This window comes from Panthera tigris, chromosome X (assembly GCF_018350195.1).
Source record: "Panthera tigris isolate Pti1 chromosome X, P.tigris_Pti1_mat1.1, whole genome shotgun sequence".
NCBI lineage: Eukaryota > Metazoa > Chordata > Mammalia > Carnivora > Felidae > Panthera > Panthera tigris.
The window spans coordinates 134,911-152,039 of NC_056677.1; the positions used below are offsets into that span (position 1 = coordinate 134,911).

The 17,129-nt window shown below is 67.8% G+C and overlaps 1 protein-coding gene across 4 annotated transcripts in view; it reads right to left on the reverse strand.

The window, feature by feature from the left end:
* Positions 1 to 17,129, reverse strand: part of PPP2R3B (protein phosphatase 2 regulatory subunit B''beta) — a 59,286-nt gene that overhangs the window by 24,207 nt on the left and 17,950 nt on the right. For 2 of the 4 annotated variants that reach the window (XM_042974544.1, XM_042974547.1), the window contains exon 2: positions 337 to 522. In XM_042974544.1, the coding sequence (XP_042830478.1) occupies positions 337 to 522 (186 nt within the window). Of the gene's footprint in view, positions 1 to 336; positions 523 to 15,587; positions 16,090 to 17,129 lie in introns of those variants that run through there. The other 2 variants (XM_042974546.1, XM_042974545.1) reach the window with 2 other exon arrangements.

The window sequence follows — 17,129 nt, forward strand, 5'->3', positions numbered from 1 at the left end:
CACAAGGCGGCGGCAGCTCAGCCGAGCCACCACCTCACTCCACGGGGTGCAAGCGTGGACCGTGGGCCAGTGCCACCCGCTCACAGGAACGGCACCCTGGACAGGGAGAGACACGGGGCCGGAGGGGCCGGGGAAGGCGTGCGCAGGGCCTCTAGGCGCCGGGTCCCTAAGACGCGCACACGTTCACACCCGCTGATCCCGGGAAGGCATCCACACACACCTGGGTTCTCCCGCGTCCGGGACTACCGTTCCGACGACGTGCGTAAGCAGGACCCCGAGCCGCGAGCCCGCGGAGGGGCTGAGGAACGTGTGCCGCTCTCACGCAGGGGCACCCACCTTGGCCACGCGGCCCATGTCCTCCACGGTGGCCCTCTCGTGCGGGAACTGGGCGAAAGTCCGCTCGATCTTGGCGATGACCGCGTCTACGTTCACGGTGTCCTGGGGACGGCCGCGAGGGAAGTAGAACGCGGGGATGCTTTCGCTGCCGGCGGGCGGCAGGGGCTCCTCCTTCTTTGTCTGAACCTGAGACAAAGCAGACGGCAGGCCGTGAGGACCGGGAAACGTGCGTGGCCTCAGCTAACGTGACAAGCAGAGCCAGCGGCTCTAACGAAGTGCACCGAGCACCACAGACCCGACGTGCACAGACGACCGCACACCGCTTCCTGTGGGTCACACAACACCCCGGACCCGACGTGCACACAGGACGTGCACACAGGATACACTCCCGGTGGGGGGTCACACAGCCCCGAACCCGACGTGCACCCAGGACGGCACACACTCCTGGGGGGGTCACACAGACCTGGACTCAATGTGCACACAGGACCGCACACGCTCCCTGTGAGTCACACCTCGGACCCACCGTGCACACAGGACCGCACACAATCCCTACGGGTCACACGACGCGAGAGTGAGCGCCAGTCCTCCACAGGTCCTCCCCACATAGCCGCCTTCACCCCTGCGTTCCAGGTGGCCCCTCAGGACCCCAGGACGGGAACCGGTGAGGCCCGGGCTGACCGGCATGGATGCTCGTGAAGACCCTGCCTGCAGGCCCATGGTGGGGGCAGCACCAACTTTGTGGTCCCCCCACAGTCCCCAGGGGTTCAGAGCCAGCCCCGTGGTCCCCGCGTCCCCAGGGATGAGCCAGGTGGACACAGATGACCAGACGGCTGCATCCAGGAAAGGGTGAACTTCGTGTGCGGCTTATGCGTGTAACCGCTTGTTCCCACACACATGCTTCCTGCACAGGGACGTGCCCTCCACCCCGACACGCGGGTTCCTCGCGCGCACGCACACACACACACACACGCACGCGCACACACACATTCTTACAAGGACGTGCCCTCCACCCTCACACGCGGGTCCCACACACACACACACACACACACACACACACACAGTCTTACAAGGACATGCCCTCCACCCCGACACGCGGGTCCCTCAGACACACACACACACACACACACACACACACACACACACACACACACTCTTACCAGGACGTGCCCTCCACCCCGACACGCGGGTCCCTCAGACACACACACACACACACACACACACACACACACACATTCTTACAAGGATGCGCCCTCCACCCCGACACGCGGGTCCCTCAGACACACACACACACACACACACACACACACTCTTACCAGGACGTGCCCTCCACCCCGACACGCGGGTCCCTCAGACACACACACACACACACACACACACACACACACACACACATTCTTACAAGGACGTGCCCTCCACCCTCACACGCGGGTCCCACACACACACACACACACACACACACACACACAGTCTTACAAGGACGCGCCCTCCACCCCGACACGCGGGTCCCTCAGACACACACACACACACACACACACACACACACACACATTCTTACAAGGATGCGCCCTCCACCCTGACACGCGGGTCCCTCAGACACACACACACACACACACACACACACACACACACACACACATTCTTACAAGGATGCGCCCTCCACCCCGACACGCGGGTCCCTCAGACACACACACACACACACACACACACACACACACACACACACACACTCTTACCAGGACGTGCCCTCCACCCCGACACGCGGGTCCCTCAGACACACACACACACACACACACACACACACACACATTCTTACAAGGATGCGCCCTCCACCCTGACACGCGGGTCCCTCAGACACACACACACACACACATACACACACATTCTTACAAGGATGCGCCCTCCACCCCGACACGCGGGTCCCTCAGACACACACACACACACACACACACACACACACACACACACATTCTTACAAGGACGTGCCCTCCACCCTCACACGCGGGTCCCACACACACACACACACACACACACACACACACACAGTCTTACAAGGACATGCCCTCCACCCCGACACGCAGGTCCCTCACACACAGAACCTCAACCGCACGGTCCTGGTCGCCAGAAAGTCACAGGCACAGGAGTCATCGCAGAGCCAAAGCCGCCGCCCTGGGCAGACCTGAGGTGGCGCCACGTGTGACGTAGCGTCTCAGCGCGGTGACATCCGCGCATCCCAGGTGTGGGCCCGGTGGCCGGTGGGGCGGCTGCGGTGGCCACTTTGCACGCAAGACGGGGCTGCGTTTTCGAGTCCCGCGAGCAGACACGATCGCTCGGGTTGACGGCTGAGGACACGTGTGCTCGGGGTCGGCCTAGGGCCACACGCCAGCCGGGTCCGGGGACGCCGAGGCAGGGGAGCGTCACGGCGCCCTCGCGGCCGCCCTCACGAAGCCGGCTGCCTGTCCCCGCGGGCCACTGGCCCCCGGCAGCGCTCGACAGCATCTGTCACGAGGAGTGCGCGTGGCACCTTCTGCCACCACACACGCCCGCCCGAGGCTGCGGACGGACAGACGCACACGACCCCCGACGACCCTGCCTCCAGCTGCCCCGGCTGGCCGAGACCAGGCAGCACAGTCCAACCTGCAGGCGCACGTCTCGCCCAGACTCCGCATTCTGCGGAGCTGGGACACGAGACGGCCACCTGATGCTACTGCAGGAGCAGACCGGTGTCCTGGTGGGGAGGGCAGTGGGGGGGGAGGGCAGGCAGGGGGAGGTAGTGAGAGGGAGGGCAGTGGGGGGGAGGGCAGGCAGGGGGAGGTAGTGAGAGGGAGGGCAGTGGGGGGGAGGGCAGGCAGGGGGAGGTAGTGAGAGGGAGGGCAGGGGGGGGAGGGCAGGCAGGGGGAGGCAGTGAGGGGGGAGGGCAGTGAGGGGGAGGGCAGGCAGGGGGAGGTAGTGAGAGGGAGGGCAGTGGGGGGGAGGGCAGGCAGGGGGAGGCAGTGAGGGGGGAGGGCAGTGAGGGGGAGGGCAGGCAGGGGGAGGCAGTGAGAGGGAGGGCAGTGGGGGGGGCAGTGAGGGAAGAGGGCAGGCAGCGGGAGGCATTGAGGGGGAGGGCAGTGAAGGGGAGGGCAGGCAGGAGGAGGCAGTGAGGGGGGAGGGCAGTGAGGGGGAGGGCAGGCAGGGGGAAGCAGTGAGAGGGAGGGCAGTGGGGGGGGAGTGAGGGGGGAGGGCAGTGAGGGGGAGGGCAGGCAGGGGGAGGCAGTGAGAGGGAGGGCAGTGGGGGGGAGGGCAGGCAGGGGGAGGCAGTGAGAGGGAGGGCAGTGGGGGGGAGGGCAGGCAGGGGGAGGCAGTGAGAGGGAGGGCAGTGGGGGGGAGGGCAGGCAGGGGGAGGCAGTGAGAGGGAGGGCAGTGGGGGGGAGGGCAGGCAGGGGGAGGCAGTGAGGGGGAGGGCAGTGGGGGGGAGGGCAGGCAGGGGGAGGTAGTGAGAGGGAGGGCGGGGGGGGAGGGCAGGCAGGGGGAGGCAGTGAGGGGGAGGGCAGGCAGGGGGAGGCAGTGAGAGGGAGGGCAGGCAGGGGGAGGCAGTGAGGGGGAGGGCAGGCAGGGGGAGGTAGTGAGAGGGAGGGCAGTGGGGGGGAGGGCAGGCAGGGGGAGGCAGTGAGGGGGGAGGGCAGTGGGGGGGCAGTGAGGGAAGAGGGCAGGCAGGAGGAGGCAGTGAGGGGGAGGGCAGGCAGGGGGAGGCAGTGAGAGGGAGGGCAGTGGGGGGGAGGGCAGGCAGGGGGAGGCAGTGAGAGGGAGGGCAGTGGGGGGGAGGGCAGGCAGGGGGAGGCAGTGAGGGGGAGGGCAGTGGGGGGGAGGGCAGGCAGGGGGAGGCAGTGAGAGGGAGGGCAGTGGGGGGGAGGGCAGGCAGGGGGAGGCAGTGAGGGGGAGGGCATGGGGGGCAGTGAGGGAGGTGGGCAAGAAGGGGGGAGGCAATGAGGGAGGAAGGGAGTGAGGAGGGAAGGCACTGCAGGAAGCAGGGCACCAACTGGAGGAGGAGGAAGGAGCAGGGGGGAGGCCGGCTGCGAGGACAGGAGGCTGCGAGGACAAGAGGCTCAGGGCACGGGGAGGTGGGGGGAGGCCTGCTGCGAGAACAGGAGGCTCAGGGCACAGGGATGGGGGGGGGGGAGGCTGGCTGCGAGGACAGGAGGCTGCGAGGACAGGAGGCTCAGGGCAGGGAGGCGGGGGAGGCTGGCTGCGAGAACAGGAGGCTCGGGGCAGGGAGGAGGCGGGAGAGTCCGGCTGGGAGGACAGGAGGCTTGGGCACAGGGAGGAGGGGGGGGGGAGGCCGGCTGTGAGGACAGGAGGCTCGGGGCAGAAAGGAGGCGGGGGTTGGCCGGCTGGGAGGACAGAAGGCTCGGGGCACAGGGAGGAGGGGTGGGAGAGGCTGGCTTCAAGGACAGGAGGCTGCGAGGACAAGAGGCTCAGGGCAGGGAGGAGGCGGGGGAGGCTGGCTGCGAGGACAGGAGGCTCGGGGCAGGTAGGAGGCGGGAGAGTCCGGCTGGGAGGACAGGAGGCTTGGGGCACAGGGAGGAGGGGTGGGGGAGGCCGGCTGCGAGGACAGGAGGCTCGGGGCAGGGTGGACAGGAGGCTCGGGGCAGGTAGGAGGCGGGAGAGTCCGGCTGGGAGGACAGGAGGCTTGGGGCACAGGGAGGAGGGGTGGGGGAGGCCGGCTGCGAGGACAGGAGGCTCGGGGCAGGGAGGACAGGAGGCTCGGGGCAGGTAGGAGGCGGGAGAGTCCGGCTGGGAGGACAGGAGGCTTGGGGCACAGGGAGGAGGGGTGGGGGAGGCCGGCTGCGAGGACAGGAGGCTCGGGGCAGGGAGGACAGGAGGCTCGGGGCAGGTAGGAGGCGGGAGAGTCCGGCTGGGAGGACAGGAGGCTTGGGGCACAGGGAGGAGGGGTGGGGGAGGCCAGCTGCGAGGACAGGAGGCTCGGGGCAGGGTGGACAGGAGGCTCGGGGCAGGTAGGAGGCGGGAGAGTCCGGCTGGGAGGACAGGAGGCTTGGGGCACAGGGAGGAGGGGTGGGGGAGGCCGGCTTCGAGGACAGGAGGCTCGGGGCAGGGAGGACAGGAGGCTCGGGGCAGGTAGGAGGCGGGAGAGTCCGGCTGGGAGGACAGGAGGCTTGGGGCACAGGGAGGAGGGGTGGGGGAGGCCGGCTGCAAGGACAGGAGGCTCGGGGCAGGGAGGACAGGAGGCTCGGGGCAGGTAGGAGGCGGGAGAGTCCGGCTGGGAGGACAGGAGGCTTGGGGCACAGGGAGGAGGGGTGGGGGAGGCCGGCTGCGAGGACAGGAGGCTCGGGGCAGGGAGGACAGGAGGCTCGGGGCAGGTAGGAGGCGGGAGAGTCCGGCTGGGAGGACAGGAGGCTTGGGGCACAGGGAGGAGGGGTGGGGGAGGCCGGCTGCGAGGACAGGAGGCTCGGGGCAGGGAGGACAGGAGGCTCGGGGCAGGTAGGAGGCGGGAGAGTCCGGCTGGGAGGACAGGAGGCTTGGGGCACAGGGAGGAGGGGTGGGGGAGGCCGGCTGCGAGGACAGGAGGCTCGGGGCAGGGAGGACAGGAGGCTCGGGGCAGGTAGGAGGCGGGAGAGTCCGGCTGGGAGGACAGGAGGCTTGGGGCACAGGGAGGAGGGGTGGGGGAGGCCAGCTGCGAGGACAGGAGGCTCGGGGCAGGGTGGACAGGAGGCTCGGGGCAGGTAGGAGGCGGGAGAGTCCGGCTGGGAGGACAGGAGGCTTGGGGCACAGGGAGGAGGGGTGGGGGAGGCCGGCTTCGAGGACAGGAGGCTCGGGGCAGGGAGGACAGGAGGCTCGGGGCAGGTAGGAGGCGGGAGAGTCCGGCTGGGAGGACAGGAGGCTTGGGGCACAGGGAGGAGGGGTGGGGGAGGCCGGCTGCAAGGACAGGAGGCTCGGGGCAGGGAGGACAGGAGGCTCGGGGCAGGTAGGAGGCGGGAGAGTCCGGCTGGGAGGACAGGAGGCTTGGGGCACAGGGAGGAGGGGTGGGGGAGGCCGGCTGCGAGGACAGGAGGCTCGGGGCACAGGGAGGAGGGGTGGGGGAGGCCGGCTGGGAGGACAGGAGGCTCGGGGCACAGGGAGGAGGGGGGGAGTCCAGCTGGGAGGACAGGCAGGCCCACCACGCAGGGAGCTACAAGCACAGGCCCCACGGCGGGACCCGCCAGAAGCACAAGCCCGTCGGTCAGCGGCGGACACACACACGCTCCGAGCACTGCACACGCACCCCTGCCCACGGCCACACGAGCCGGGGCGTGAACCACGCGATGCGCCAGCAGGCACAGCACAGGGCACGTCCCGGGCCGCGTCCCAGGGGTCGTTCCCTCCGCTGGCGGGACCTCCTCCCGGCTCAACGACCACCTCCCCGGTGTCCCCCTCCTCCCCGGTCACCGCTCAACTCGGTCCCCGCCCTCCTGGGTCAGGGTCCAATACGGTCTCCGTTGCCCGGGTCACCCCTCCTTATGGTCCCTGTCCTCCCTGGTCGTGGCTCAACATGCTCCGCACTCCCTGGACACGCCCTCGGTCCGGCCCCCGTCCTCTGCTGTCCCCAGTAACCCCTGTGGGACGGTTTCTGTCCTCCTCAGTCACAGCTCACAGACGGTCCTGTGTCCTCCTCAGTGACTCGTCAGGGATGGCTCTGTGTCCTCCCTGGTCCCGTGCCAGGACAGTCTGTGTCCTTGTCTGTCACACATCAGGGACGGTCTGTGTCCTCTTTGGTCACACGTCAGGATGGGCCCCGTCACCCCATCAGGGACAGTCACACGTGAGGGACAGCCCTGTGTCCCCTCAGTCACGTGTCAGGACGGTCCCCATGCCTTCAGTCACACGTCAGCGACAGTCCGGTGCCCTCAGTCACACATCAGGACCGTCCCTGTCATCAGGCCCTTCTGTCCAGTCCTCAGCACTCAGAAGCCTCACGTCCCAGACATGCACGTGTTCCCGAGACTTGTCCTCTGTTCAGTCACTGGGGGGGCCCCGGGGACCGTGGGGGCTGGCACGGCGGGACAGGCCAGCTCAGTGCTCCAGGGGCCTGAACCTCTACACAGAGCTGCAGACACAGTGCATGCAAGCAGGGTGTGGTGGGGAGGGAATAACATGGGAGAGTGTGGTGCAGGGAGGGAGGGGGAAGGGGGGGAGGCAGGGTGCGGGAGGGAATTGAAGGAGGGAGGGAGGGCGGGAGAGGGAAAGAAAGAGGGAGGGCGAGGAAGGGAAGGAGGGAGGGGCAAGGAGGGAGGGAGGATGGAGGAAGGAGAGGGAAGGAGGGAGGGAGGGGGAAGGAGGGAGGGAGGGGGAAGGAGGGAGGGGATAAGGAGAGGGGGAGGGAGGGGGAAGGAGGGAGGGGGAGGAGGGAGGGGGAGGAGGGAGGGGGAGGAGGGAGGGGGAGGAGGGATGGGGAGGAGGGACGGGGAGGAGGGAGGGGATAAGGAGAGGAGGAGGGAGGGGGAAGGAGGGAGGGGGAAGGAGGGAGGGGGAAGGAGGGAGGGGGAGGAGGGAGGGGGAGGAGGGAGGGGGAGGAGGGAGGGGGAGGGGATGAGAGAAGGAGGGAGGGGGAGGAGGGAGGGGGAGGAGGGAGGGGATAAGGAGAGGGGGAGGGAGGGGGAGGAGGGAGGGGATAAGGAGAGGGGGAGGGAGGGGGAGGAGGGAGGGAAGGAGGGGGAAAAGGAGGGAGGGAGGTTCGCGTCCGCGAACCGCGCTGACTGACGTCCTCTGCAAGCAGGGAGGCCTCGGGGTCTCCCACGTGCTGCTGTCTGCCGTTCTGTCCTCCCGCCCGGCCCCGTCCACGCATGTCCTGCACCTGGCCCGCGAACGAGCAGACGAGCTGCGCCCTGTCCCAGGGGGAAGCAGGGAAGGGCATTGCTTGAGCCGTGATGGCCTCGGCCCCGACGCCTGACGCACACCCAACACCCGGGCCCCAGACCCCGGCTGGGACGTCAGCTCTGAGCAAAGCTCGGCCGACGTGGACGGCGGGACCCCCGGCTGTGACTTATGGAGGGACACCGGCGTTCACTGCACACTCGCCCCAGATGGGACCCTCGTCCGCTTCCTGGTGCCGCACCCCCCCCCCCCGAGACCCTGTTCCAATACGGACCCCTCGTCCCAAGCCACGAGCACACGCCTCCTCTCGTCTCTGACTTTCCCAGACGCCCTGTCCTCTCTTCTCCACCAGCCACGCTACTCAGCAAACCGTCTTCCCGTCCTGTGGCTCACGTTGCATTTCTTCCCTACGAGACACCAAGGGCCCCCGGGGGCTGGCCCTGGGGGACCCCCCCCCGGGACCTTGCGCTCGGCCTGCCGCCCCCAGCCCCCAAGCGCAAAGCGTAAAGTCGTGCCAGACGGGCAGAGCCTGAAAGCAGCAGCGTCCTTCTGGGGGAAACGCATCATCAGGTCAGGACTCCACACCTCCCCAAAGCACCGAGGAGAACGAGCCGTCTGCGGTCACGGTGCAGAAACACAGAGGGAGGCCTTCAGCCACTTCTGCACCTGGGAAACTGAGGCAGGTGACAGTTGTAGCACAAGCGGGGGGGCAGGGTGTATGTTAGAGAGAGAGAGAGAGAGAGAGAGGGAGGGAGAGAGCGAGAGAGACAGAGTGTGAGCAGGGGAGGGTCAGAAAGGGAGGGAGACAGAGAATCCGAAGCAGGTTCCAGACTCCAAAGTGTCAGCACAGAGCCCGACGCGGGGCTTGAACCCATGAACCGTGAGATCGGGACCTGAGTCGAAGTCAGACGCTCAACCGACTGAGCCACCCAGGAGTACCAGAGTCCCCTTATGTATTTTGAGAGAGCACGCAAGCAGGGGAGGGGCAGAGGGAGGGAGGGAGGGAGGAAATCCCAAGCAGGCTGTGCACGGTCAGCAGTGAGCCCAACGCAGGGGCACAAACTCACGACCTGTGTGGTCACGACCTGACCTAAACCGTGAGTGGGGAGCCCCCCAGGCACACCTAAAAAACAGCATGTGTTTAGAAGAGACGCGCGTGAGGGGGCCGGGGTGGCTCGGTCGGTTAGGCCTGCGACTTCGGCTCGGGTCGGGACCTCGCGGTCCGTGAGTTCGAGCCCCGCGTCGGGCTCCATGCTGGGCCTTCAGAGGCTGGAGCCTGCTTGGGATTCTGTGCCTCCCTGTCCCTCTGCCCCTCCCCTGCTGGCGATCTGTCGCGCTCTCTCAAAGACAAGTAAACGTTAAAATACAACAGAGGTGCACGTACGACGTAAGGGCCCAGGCTGCACGCGTCTTGAAGTGTGGGAACGCAGGCCACGGTGGCCCCCAGAAGGCAGCGGTGGCTGCGATTCTGCCGTCCGCACGGCACCGTGGGGACGTCCCGCGTCGGCACCACACCACAGCGCCCAGGGGCCGTCACGGAGGCCCCCGCGACTCGACCCGCAGCGTCAGCGCTCTGGTGCCCACGTGGCCGCCCGGCAGGGACGCAGGCTGAGCTCCATGCCCCCGGGGGCCGCTGAGAAGCAGCCCGGACGGACGGACGGACGGACGGACAGGGAGAGAGAAAACAGCCGTGTGCGGCCACGCGAGATTCACAAGTTTAATCTCCGGGACATAAATAGAGCTCGGCCCAGCACAGCTGGCGCACACACATTCCCGTCCGCACACGGGGCGTCCTTGGGAGCCGGCCACCTCCCGGGGCCGCGAGGCAGGCCTCCGCGGGTTCCGCGGGGACCGCGCGGGGCCTTCCCTGACCTCCAGCACATGGGACAGACCTGTCCTGGACCCGAAGGAGGCGCACCCGCGGTCGTGCTGGATATGCTCTCTGAGGAAGAAAAGGAGGAAGACAGAGGAGAGGGAGAGAGAGAGAGACAGAGAGAGGGAGAGAGGGGGGAAGAGGGAGGGAGGAAGAGGGAGGGAGGGACAGAGACCGAGAGCGAGAGAGAGACAGAGAGAGAAGTGGGAGAGAGGGAGGAAGAGGGAGGGAGGAAGAGGCAGAGAGGGAGGGACAGAGAGCGAGAGCGAGAGAGAGACAGAGAGAGAGAGAGAGAGCGAGAAGTGGGAGAGACAGAGAAGTGGGAGAGAGGGAGTGGGAGAGAGGGAGGGAGAGAGAGGGAGGGAGAGAGAGGGAGGGAGAGAGAGGGAGGGAGAGAGAGGGAGAAGAAGGAGGTAGGGTCAGAGGTCGAGAGAGAGAGAGAGAGAGAGAGAGAGAGAGAGAGAGAGAGAGAGAGAACGCCTCCCCACGCAGCTACGTCGGTCCGGGGCACTGACCCCCGCGCAGCCCCAGAGCCACAGAGCGGATGGCTGCCCGCGGATGGCTGTCCACGCGGGCGCACCGCGGGCCCTGTCGACGCCCGTGCGGCCCCTCTGGAGGACAACGGCGTCTCCCGCGGAAGGCGTGGGCGCCGTGTCTCCGCGGCCACGTCTGCTCCGACCACCGGCCTCAGGTGCTCAGGGGTCGAGGGCTGGGACGTCCGACGTGACGGGACACGAGAGAAGGGCAGGCTGAGCCACACCAGGCACGGGGGGCTCAGCCCCGTGGCACCGCAGGGCGGACCCTCGCCCGGGACGCACGCGAGCCGGCACCCCCTCGGACGCCGTGGCCGGGCCAAGAGGGCCCCGCGGGCCACGAGCCAGCCCCCGCCCGCCAGCTGGCGGGGGCTCACCAATAGGACTGCAGGTCACGTGGCGGACGCACAAACGGGACTCGGGCTCAGTGTTTAAAACAGGAGCGTTAGTGACCCCAACACAGGATGGGGTGTGCCACGCTCTCCCCACGTCAGGGGGTTCTGCTGTCCGCGTCGGGGCGCTGGTGGGGGCGGGCTGGACACCAGACTGCCAAGGGACCTGGATCCATGACGCCCATGGGGCCCAGAGCGCGGTGGGGACGAGGCCACAACACCGCCATGTGTGGATGCCAGGGCGTGGCAGGGGAGGGCGCACGGGGAGGCTCACGTCCACTCCCGGCCCTGTGAACAGGCATCAAGGGGGCGAGCGCCACGTGGCACCGTGGCCCTGCTCAGCTTGTGGCCCGGCTCGCGTCTGGGACGGCAGGAGCACAGAGGCCAGCCGCCAGCAGCTGGAGGAGAGATGAGCTCACCTCACAGGGCATCCCTGGGGACGGCGACCCCGGAGGTCGCGCGCGGCACCGTGCGGGGCCTGTGTGCCCGCACGAGGGCCCCGCGGGGAGGCCGGCCGGGACGGGTGGTGCCACACCGTAGAACAGCGGGGGCCCAGGAGCCGGGGGCCAGGCTGGCGGGGGGGGATTCTCCGCGGGGGGGATGACAGCTCGGGTCCTGGATTGGGCAGGGGCACCTGCCCTGGGCGGAGGGGGGGGGGGGCGGTGAGAGCGTCCCAGGGACACAGAGGGGAGCATCTGCAGTCTGGGTGTGCAGAAGGCTACACAGGAGGAACCCCAGGAGGACGGGCAGGCAGGGGGCAGGCACGTGTGTGCCACTCAGCTGAGGGCCACAGCGAGCTCAGGGCAAGGACACGCGGCCACGGTCCACACAGCCCTCTGGCCCCCGTCCGGGGGCACATGGAGCGAGCGGCACGGCCGTCACCTCTCTCCACCACACCCTCCGCCTTCTCTCTGTCCCCACCTCTCCCTTAACCTCCCCTCCCCTCCCTACCTCTCCAATAATCTCCCCTCCCCTCAACCCTTATCTCACCACCCTCCCCACTTTTCCCCTAACCTCCCTCCCCTCCGCTCCCCTAATCTCCCTTCCCCACCTCTCCCCTAATCTCCCCTCCCCTCCACTAATCTCTCCCCCTCACCTCTCCTCTAACCTCCCCTCCCCACCTCTCCAATAATTTCCCCTTCCCTCAACCCTAATCTCACCACCCTCCCCCACATTTCCCCTAATCTCATCCTCCCCTCCCCACCTCACCCCTAATCTCCCCTCCCCATGTCTCCCAAAATTTCATCCTCCCCTCCCCACCTCACCCCTAATCTCCCCTCCCCGACGTCTCCCCTAATCTCCCCTCTCCACCTCTGCCCTAATCTCACGTTCCCTCCTCACCTCTCCCTAATCTCTCCTCGCCTCCTCAAATCTCCCCTCCCCTCCCCACCTCTCCCTAATCTCCACTACTCTCCTCTAATCTCCCATCCCCACCTCTCCTCTATACTCCCCTCCCTCCCTAATCTCCCCTCCCTCTCCCCCACATCTCCCTAATCTCATTCTCCCTCTCCCACCCATCCCCTAACTCCTCTCCTCTCCCTACCTCTCCCCTCCCCACCTCTCCCCTAACCTCCCCTCCCCTCCCCTCCCCTCCCCCATCTATCTCCTAATCTCATTCTCCCTCCACCACCTCTCCCCTAATCTCCTCTCCCCTCCCCACTTCTCCCCCAACCTCCCCTCCCCTCCCCATCTATCCGCTAATCTCCCCTCTCTCCCCTAATCTCATCCTCCTCTTCCCCACCTGTCCCCAAATCTCCCCTCCCCCATCTCTCCCCTAATCTCACCACCCCTACCCCAACCTCTCCCCTAATCTCCCCTCCCTTCCCCCTCCACACCTCTCCCCTAATCTCGCCTCCCCTCCTCTAATCTCCCCTCCCCTCCCCATCTCTCCCCTCCCCTCCCCGTCTGTCCCCTAATCTCACCTCCCCTCCCCACTGCTGTCCTAATCTCCCCCTTCCCCACCTCTCCCCTAATCTCCCCTCCCCTCCCCATCTCTCTCCTAATCTCATCAACCCTCCCCACCTCTCCCCTAACATCTCTCCCCTAATCTCCCTCCTCTCCCCACCTTTCCCCTAATCTCACCTCCCCTCCCCAGTGCTGTCCTAATCTCCCCCTTCCCACCTCCCCCCTAATCTCCCCTCCCCGCCCCCACCCTTCCCCTAACCTCCCCTCCCCACTGCTGTCCTAATCTCCCCTTCCCCACCTCTCCCCTCCCCTCCCCCATCTCTGTCCTAATCTCATCCTCCCTCCCCCACCGCTCCCCTCATCTCCCCTCCCCCACCTGTCCCCTCATCTCCCCTCCCCCACCTGTCCCCTCATCTCACCTCCTCTCCCCAGCTTTCCTCTCCTCCCACACCCCAGGTCTCCCCTAGTCTCATTCCCCCCCCTCCCCCAGCCTCCCAGCATCCCCCCAGGCTGTCCTGTCCGCCCTAGTCCCTACCCCACAGGCTCTGCCATCGCCCCATCCCATGCGCCCCCCATGCAGTCCACCCTCCCCCTTTCTCCCTTCCTCCCATGCGCCACTGCTCAGAGCACCTCCCTCCCTCATCACAGCCCCCACCAGGCCCAGGGCCCCAGTCCACCAGGGACACGTGCTGACCCGCCCAGGGCCACATCCACATCCACACTGAGACACTGTGGGCTGAAGGAAGCCTGGAGAACCCCCCGCCTCTCCCCCACGAGAGACACCCCGATTCACCCCCACACACCTTGGGGAACACCCGCTTTACCCGGTCATCCCTGCAAAACACCGTCGAAATAGATCATCTGTACCGTGAAACACTTAGCCGTTAGAGGAGACCCGGTCTCCCCAGCGCTGATGCGCGTGAGATCAGCAGCTCCGCTAATGCAACTGTGTCCTCTGAGCCCTTCACAGCCAGTCGCCGCCCCACCGCCGTGACGCCTTCGAAAACCACCGACACCCTCGTGAACCACGCGTGAGACACGTTAACCACCGAACGTCCGTCTCCCGGTGCATGAAAGGAAATCACTTTCGCGGTCATAAAGATTCCAACCCCGTCCTTAAACACAAGGAACAGGCGTGCAACCGTGATCGGGTCTGGACAAAATCTGGGAACCTGAACACGGAGGTCAGAGACAACCCAGGAGTCGTGTACCCGCGGAGACGGGACCCTAAAGAATACTCCAGTCACAACATCCACACAAGGCCGGCCCTTGTCTCCTGAAACGCACTGTGCGATTCGGGGTCAATTTTTATCCCTGCACCCTACGTTCCCGGAGCTAACTTGTCGGCTGCAGGGAAAACGCGAGTGTTTCATGGGGTGCCAGGAAGCCAGGTGCAAGGCCTGTGGGGGGAGAGAGGGGGAGCAGAGCCCCGCGGGTATCTACAGGCCCCCCCCCCCCCGGCACTACAGGGCGAGAGGCTGCAGAAACACCCTCAAGTTAGAGCATGGGGGTCCCGGAAAGCCCGACGTGGAAAGGACGCGCTGGCCTCACAGGATTCACGCACACGCAGACAGAAGGACAGGCCTTTCCGTCCGAGAGCGCCCGTGAGCGTCGTGAGTCTGTGCGACAGTCGTGCAGTTCCCAAGCCGCCTGGTTCCTCACGCCCGCCCGGCGCCCGCTCTGGCCGGTGCGGGGCGCGACTATCTCCCCAGAGCGCGGGAGGGAGCTGGGGCCGGAGCACAGAGGGGCAGGACCTGGGGACAAGGCAGGCAAAGCTCCCCTCTCACCAGCCGTCTCCTGTGTGCACCAGGAAGGGTGCCAGCCAGCAGCTGGAGTGAAAGAGGGTCGACGGACGGCTCCGCAGCCCGGCTCCGGGGCGCGTCCTGGCTGCACACACCCAACCCGCCAGAACCTCAGGCAAGCCGAGGCGGGGCTCCGCGGGAAGAAGGCTCCGCCGGCAATCGGGACCTCTGGCGGCGCTGGGAGGCACGAGCGAGGGACGGCAGGTGAGACCCCGCCTGTGGCACGGCCCCTGGTCCGCGCGGCCCGGTGAGGGCGCAGACACACCCCGCCTGCCCCGGAGCGGCCCACCAGCCCCGGTCTGCCTGCTCCTGCCCCGGAGCAGCCCCCCAGCCCTCGGCCCGCCTACCCCTGCCCCGGAGCAGCCCCCAGCCTTCGGCCCGCCTGCCCCTGCCCCGGAGCGGCCCCCCAGCCCTCGGCCCGCCTGCCCCTGCCCCGGAGCAGCCCCCCAGGCCTCGGCCCGCCTGCCCCTGCCCCGGAGCGGCCCCCCAGCCCTCGGCCCGCCTGCCCCTGCCCCGGAGCAGCCCCCCAGCCCTCGGCCCGCCTGCCCCTGCCCGGGAGCGGCCCCCCAGCCCTCGGCCCGCCTACCCCTGCCCCGGAGCGGCCCCCAGCCCTCGGCCCGCCTGCCCCTGCCCCCCCCTGCCCCGGAGCGGCCCCCCAGCCCTCGGCCCGCCTGCCCCTGCCCCGGAGCGGCCCCCCAGCCCTCGGCCCGCCTGCCCCTGCCCCGGAGCGGCCCCCCAGCCCTCGGCCCGCCTGCCCCTGCCCCGGAGCGGCCCCCCAGCCCTCGGCCCGCCTGCCCCTGCCCCGGAGCGGCCCCCCAGCCCTCGGCCCGCCTGCCCCTGCCCCGGAGCGGTCCCCCAGCCCCGGTCCGCAGGGCCCAGCGAGGGCCCAGGCGCACCCCACCTGCACCTGCCGGAAGGCCTTCAGCCTCTTCTTGAAGCGGGAGGGCAGCACGAAGTCACAGCCGCGGGCCAGCGAGGCCAGCTCCTGCCTCAGGTCGGGGTCCTGGCGCAGGGACAGCTCCCTGAGCCGCATGTCGGCTCGCACGGGCCGCCGGGGGCCGGGCCACACGCCGCGCTCTCGCTCTCGCTCTCGGGGCTGGGCCGGGCCGGGGCCGGCGGGCTCGGGGTAGCGGCTGCGCCCGGCGGGACGGTCTGGGCGGCCGGGCTCAGGACGCTCCATGCGTGGCCGGCCAGGCGCTCTGGGGGCCGGCCCGGGGCCGCCCGCATTCCACAGGCTGAGGAGGGCACATGGCCGCGGGAGGGGGAGGGGGCGCCCTGCTGCTCCTCCCCGCGGGCCGGTGGCTGGTGGCTGGTGGCCGGCCGCACGGCAGGGAGCGCCTGGCGGGAGCCAGCTCCCCGCGCGGCCCCGTCCCGTGGCGAGCAAACAGGTCGGGAAGGCGAGATCTGGGGGACAGCCCTGCTGGTTCCGGGAGTGGGGGTGCACAGAGCCTCCGGGCAGACACGTGAAGTGACCTGGGGAGCCGCCAGCTCCTGAGCACAGGCGGGGAGGGCTGGCACGGGCGCTCCCTGTCCCCGACACCAGACAGCCTGTTCCAAGCTTGCTCCGCGGCCCTGCCTGGTGCCCGGGAGCCCAGAGCGGCTGCGCCCTCCCTGAAATCCAGCCGAAAACACGGGTCGGCCCTGCCACAGCTCGACTCTGCCCTTGAGAGCCCAGAAGACAAAGGGGAGAGGGTCCTGTGACTCTGCCTGTTCACCAACGGGCGCGGGAAAGAGGCAGGATTTTATAGCTTTCCTGCCACCCTCCACGAGGAAAATCACGTAGAATATGATGTAGGTTACGTAGAACACACAGTGTAACTTCTTTTTCAGAATTTTTCGCAGTTTACTTATTTTTGAGAGAGAGAGAGGGAGACACACACACACACAGACGTGGAGAGGGGGGAGGGCCAGCAAGCTTAAGAGCAGGGGAGGGGCAGACAGAGACGAGACACACAATCCGAAGCAGGATCCAGATTCTGAGCTGTCAACCAGAGCCCCACGCGGGGCTCGAACTCATGAACCGAGAGATCGTGACCTGAGCCGGATGCAACTGAGAGTGAGGTTCTGCTGTGGGCGGAAAGCACAGAAGACGGGCCCACAACAGGGTCCCCCGGACACCCTCACCCCTGCCGTGCCCCTACATGCACACAGAGTCCCTACACGCCTTTCGCAACAGGTCACATCATGGAGGCCGTGGGGGGGGGGGGGGCGTAGCCTTACAGAGCGCGTCTCGAAGCACCCCTGCCCCCCTCCCGGTTCCAACTGCTGTTGGGGAGGCATGTCCGCCTCTGGGGTCCTCCTCTTCTGCGTCCGCCCTGGTGCATCCACCTGCCCCGCTTCCTGAATGTCACGGATCCCCGCCAAGCGCTCTGAGGTCCCCCGGACAGGCCGACCAGGGCCGTGTGTGCCAACCAGCAGAGGAAAGCGGGCGCTGCACGACCTG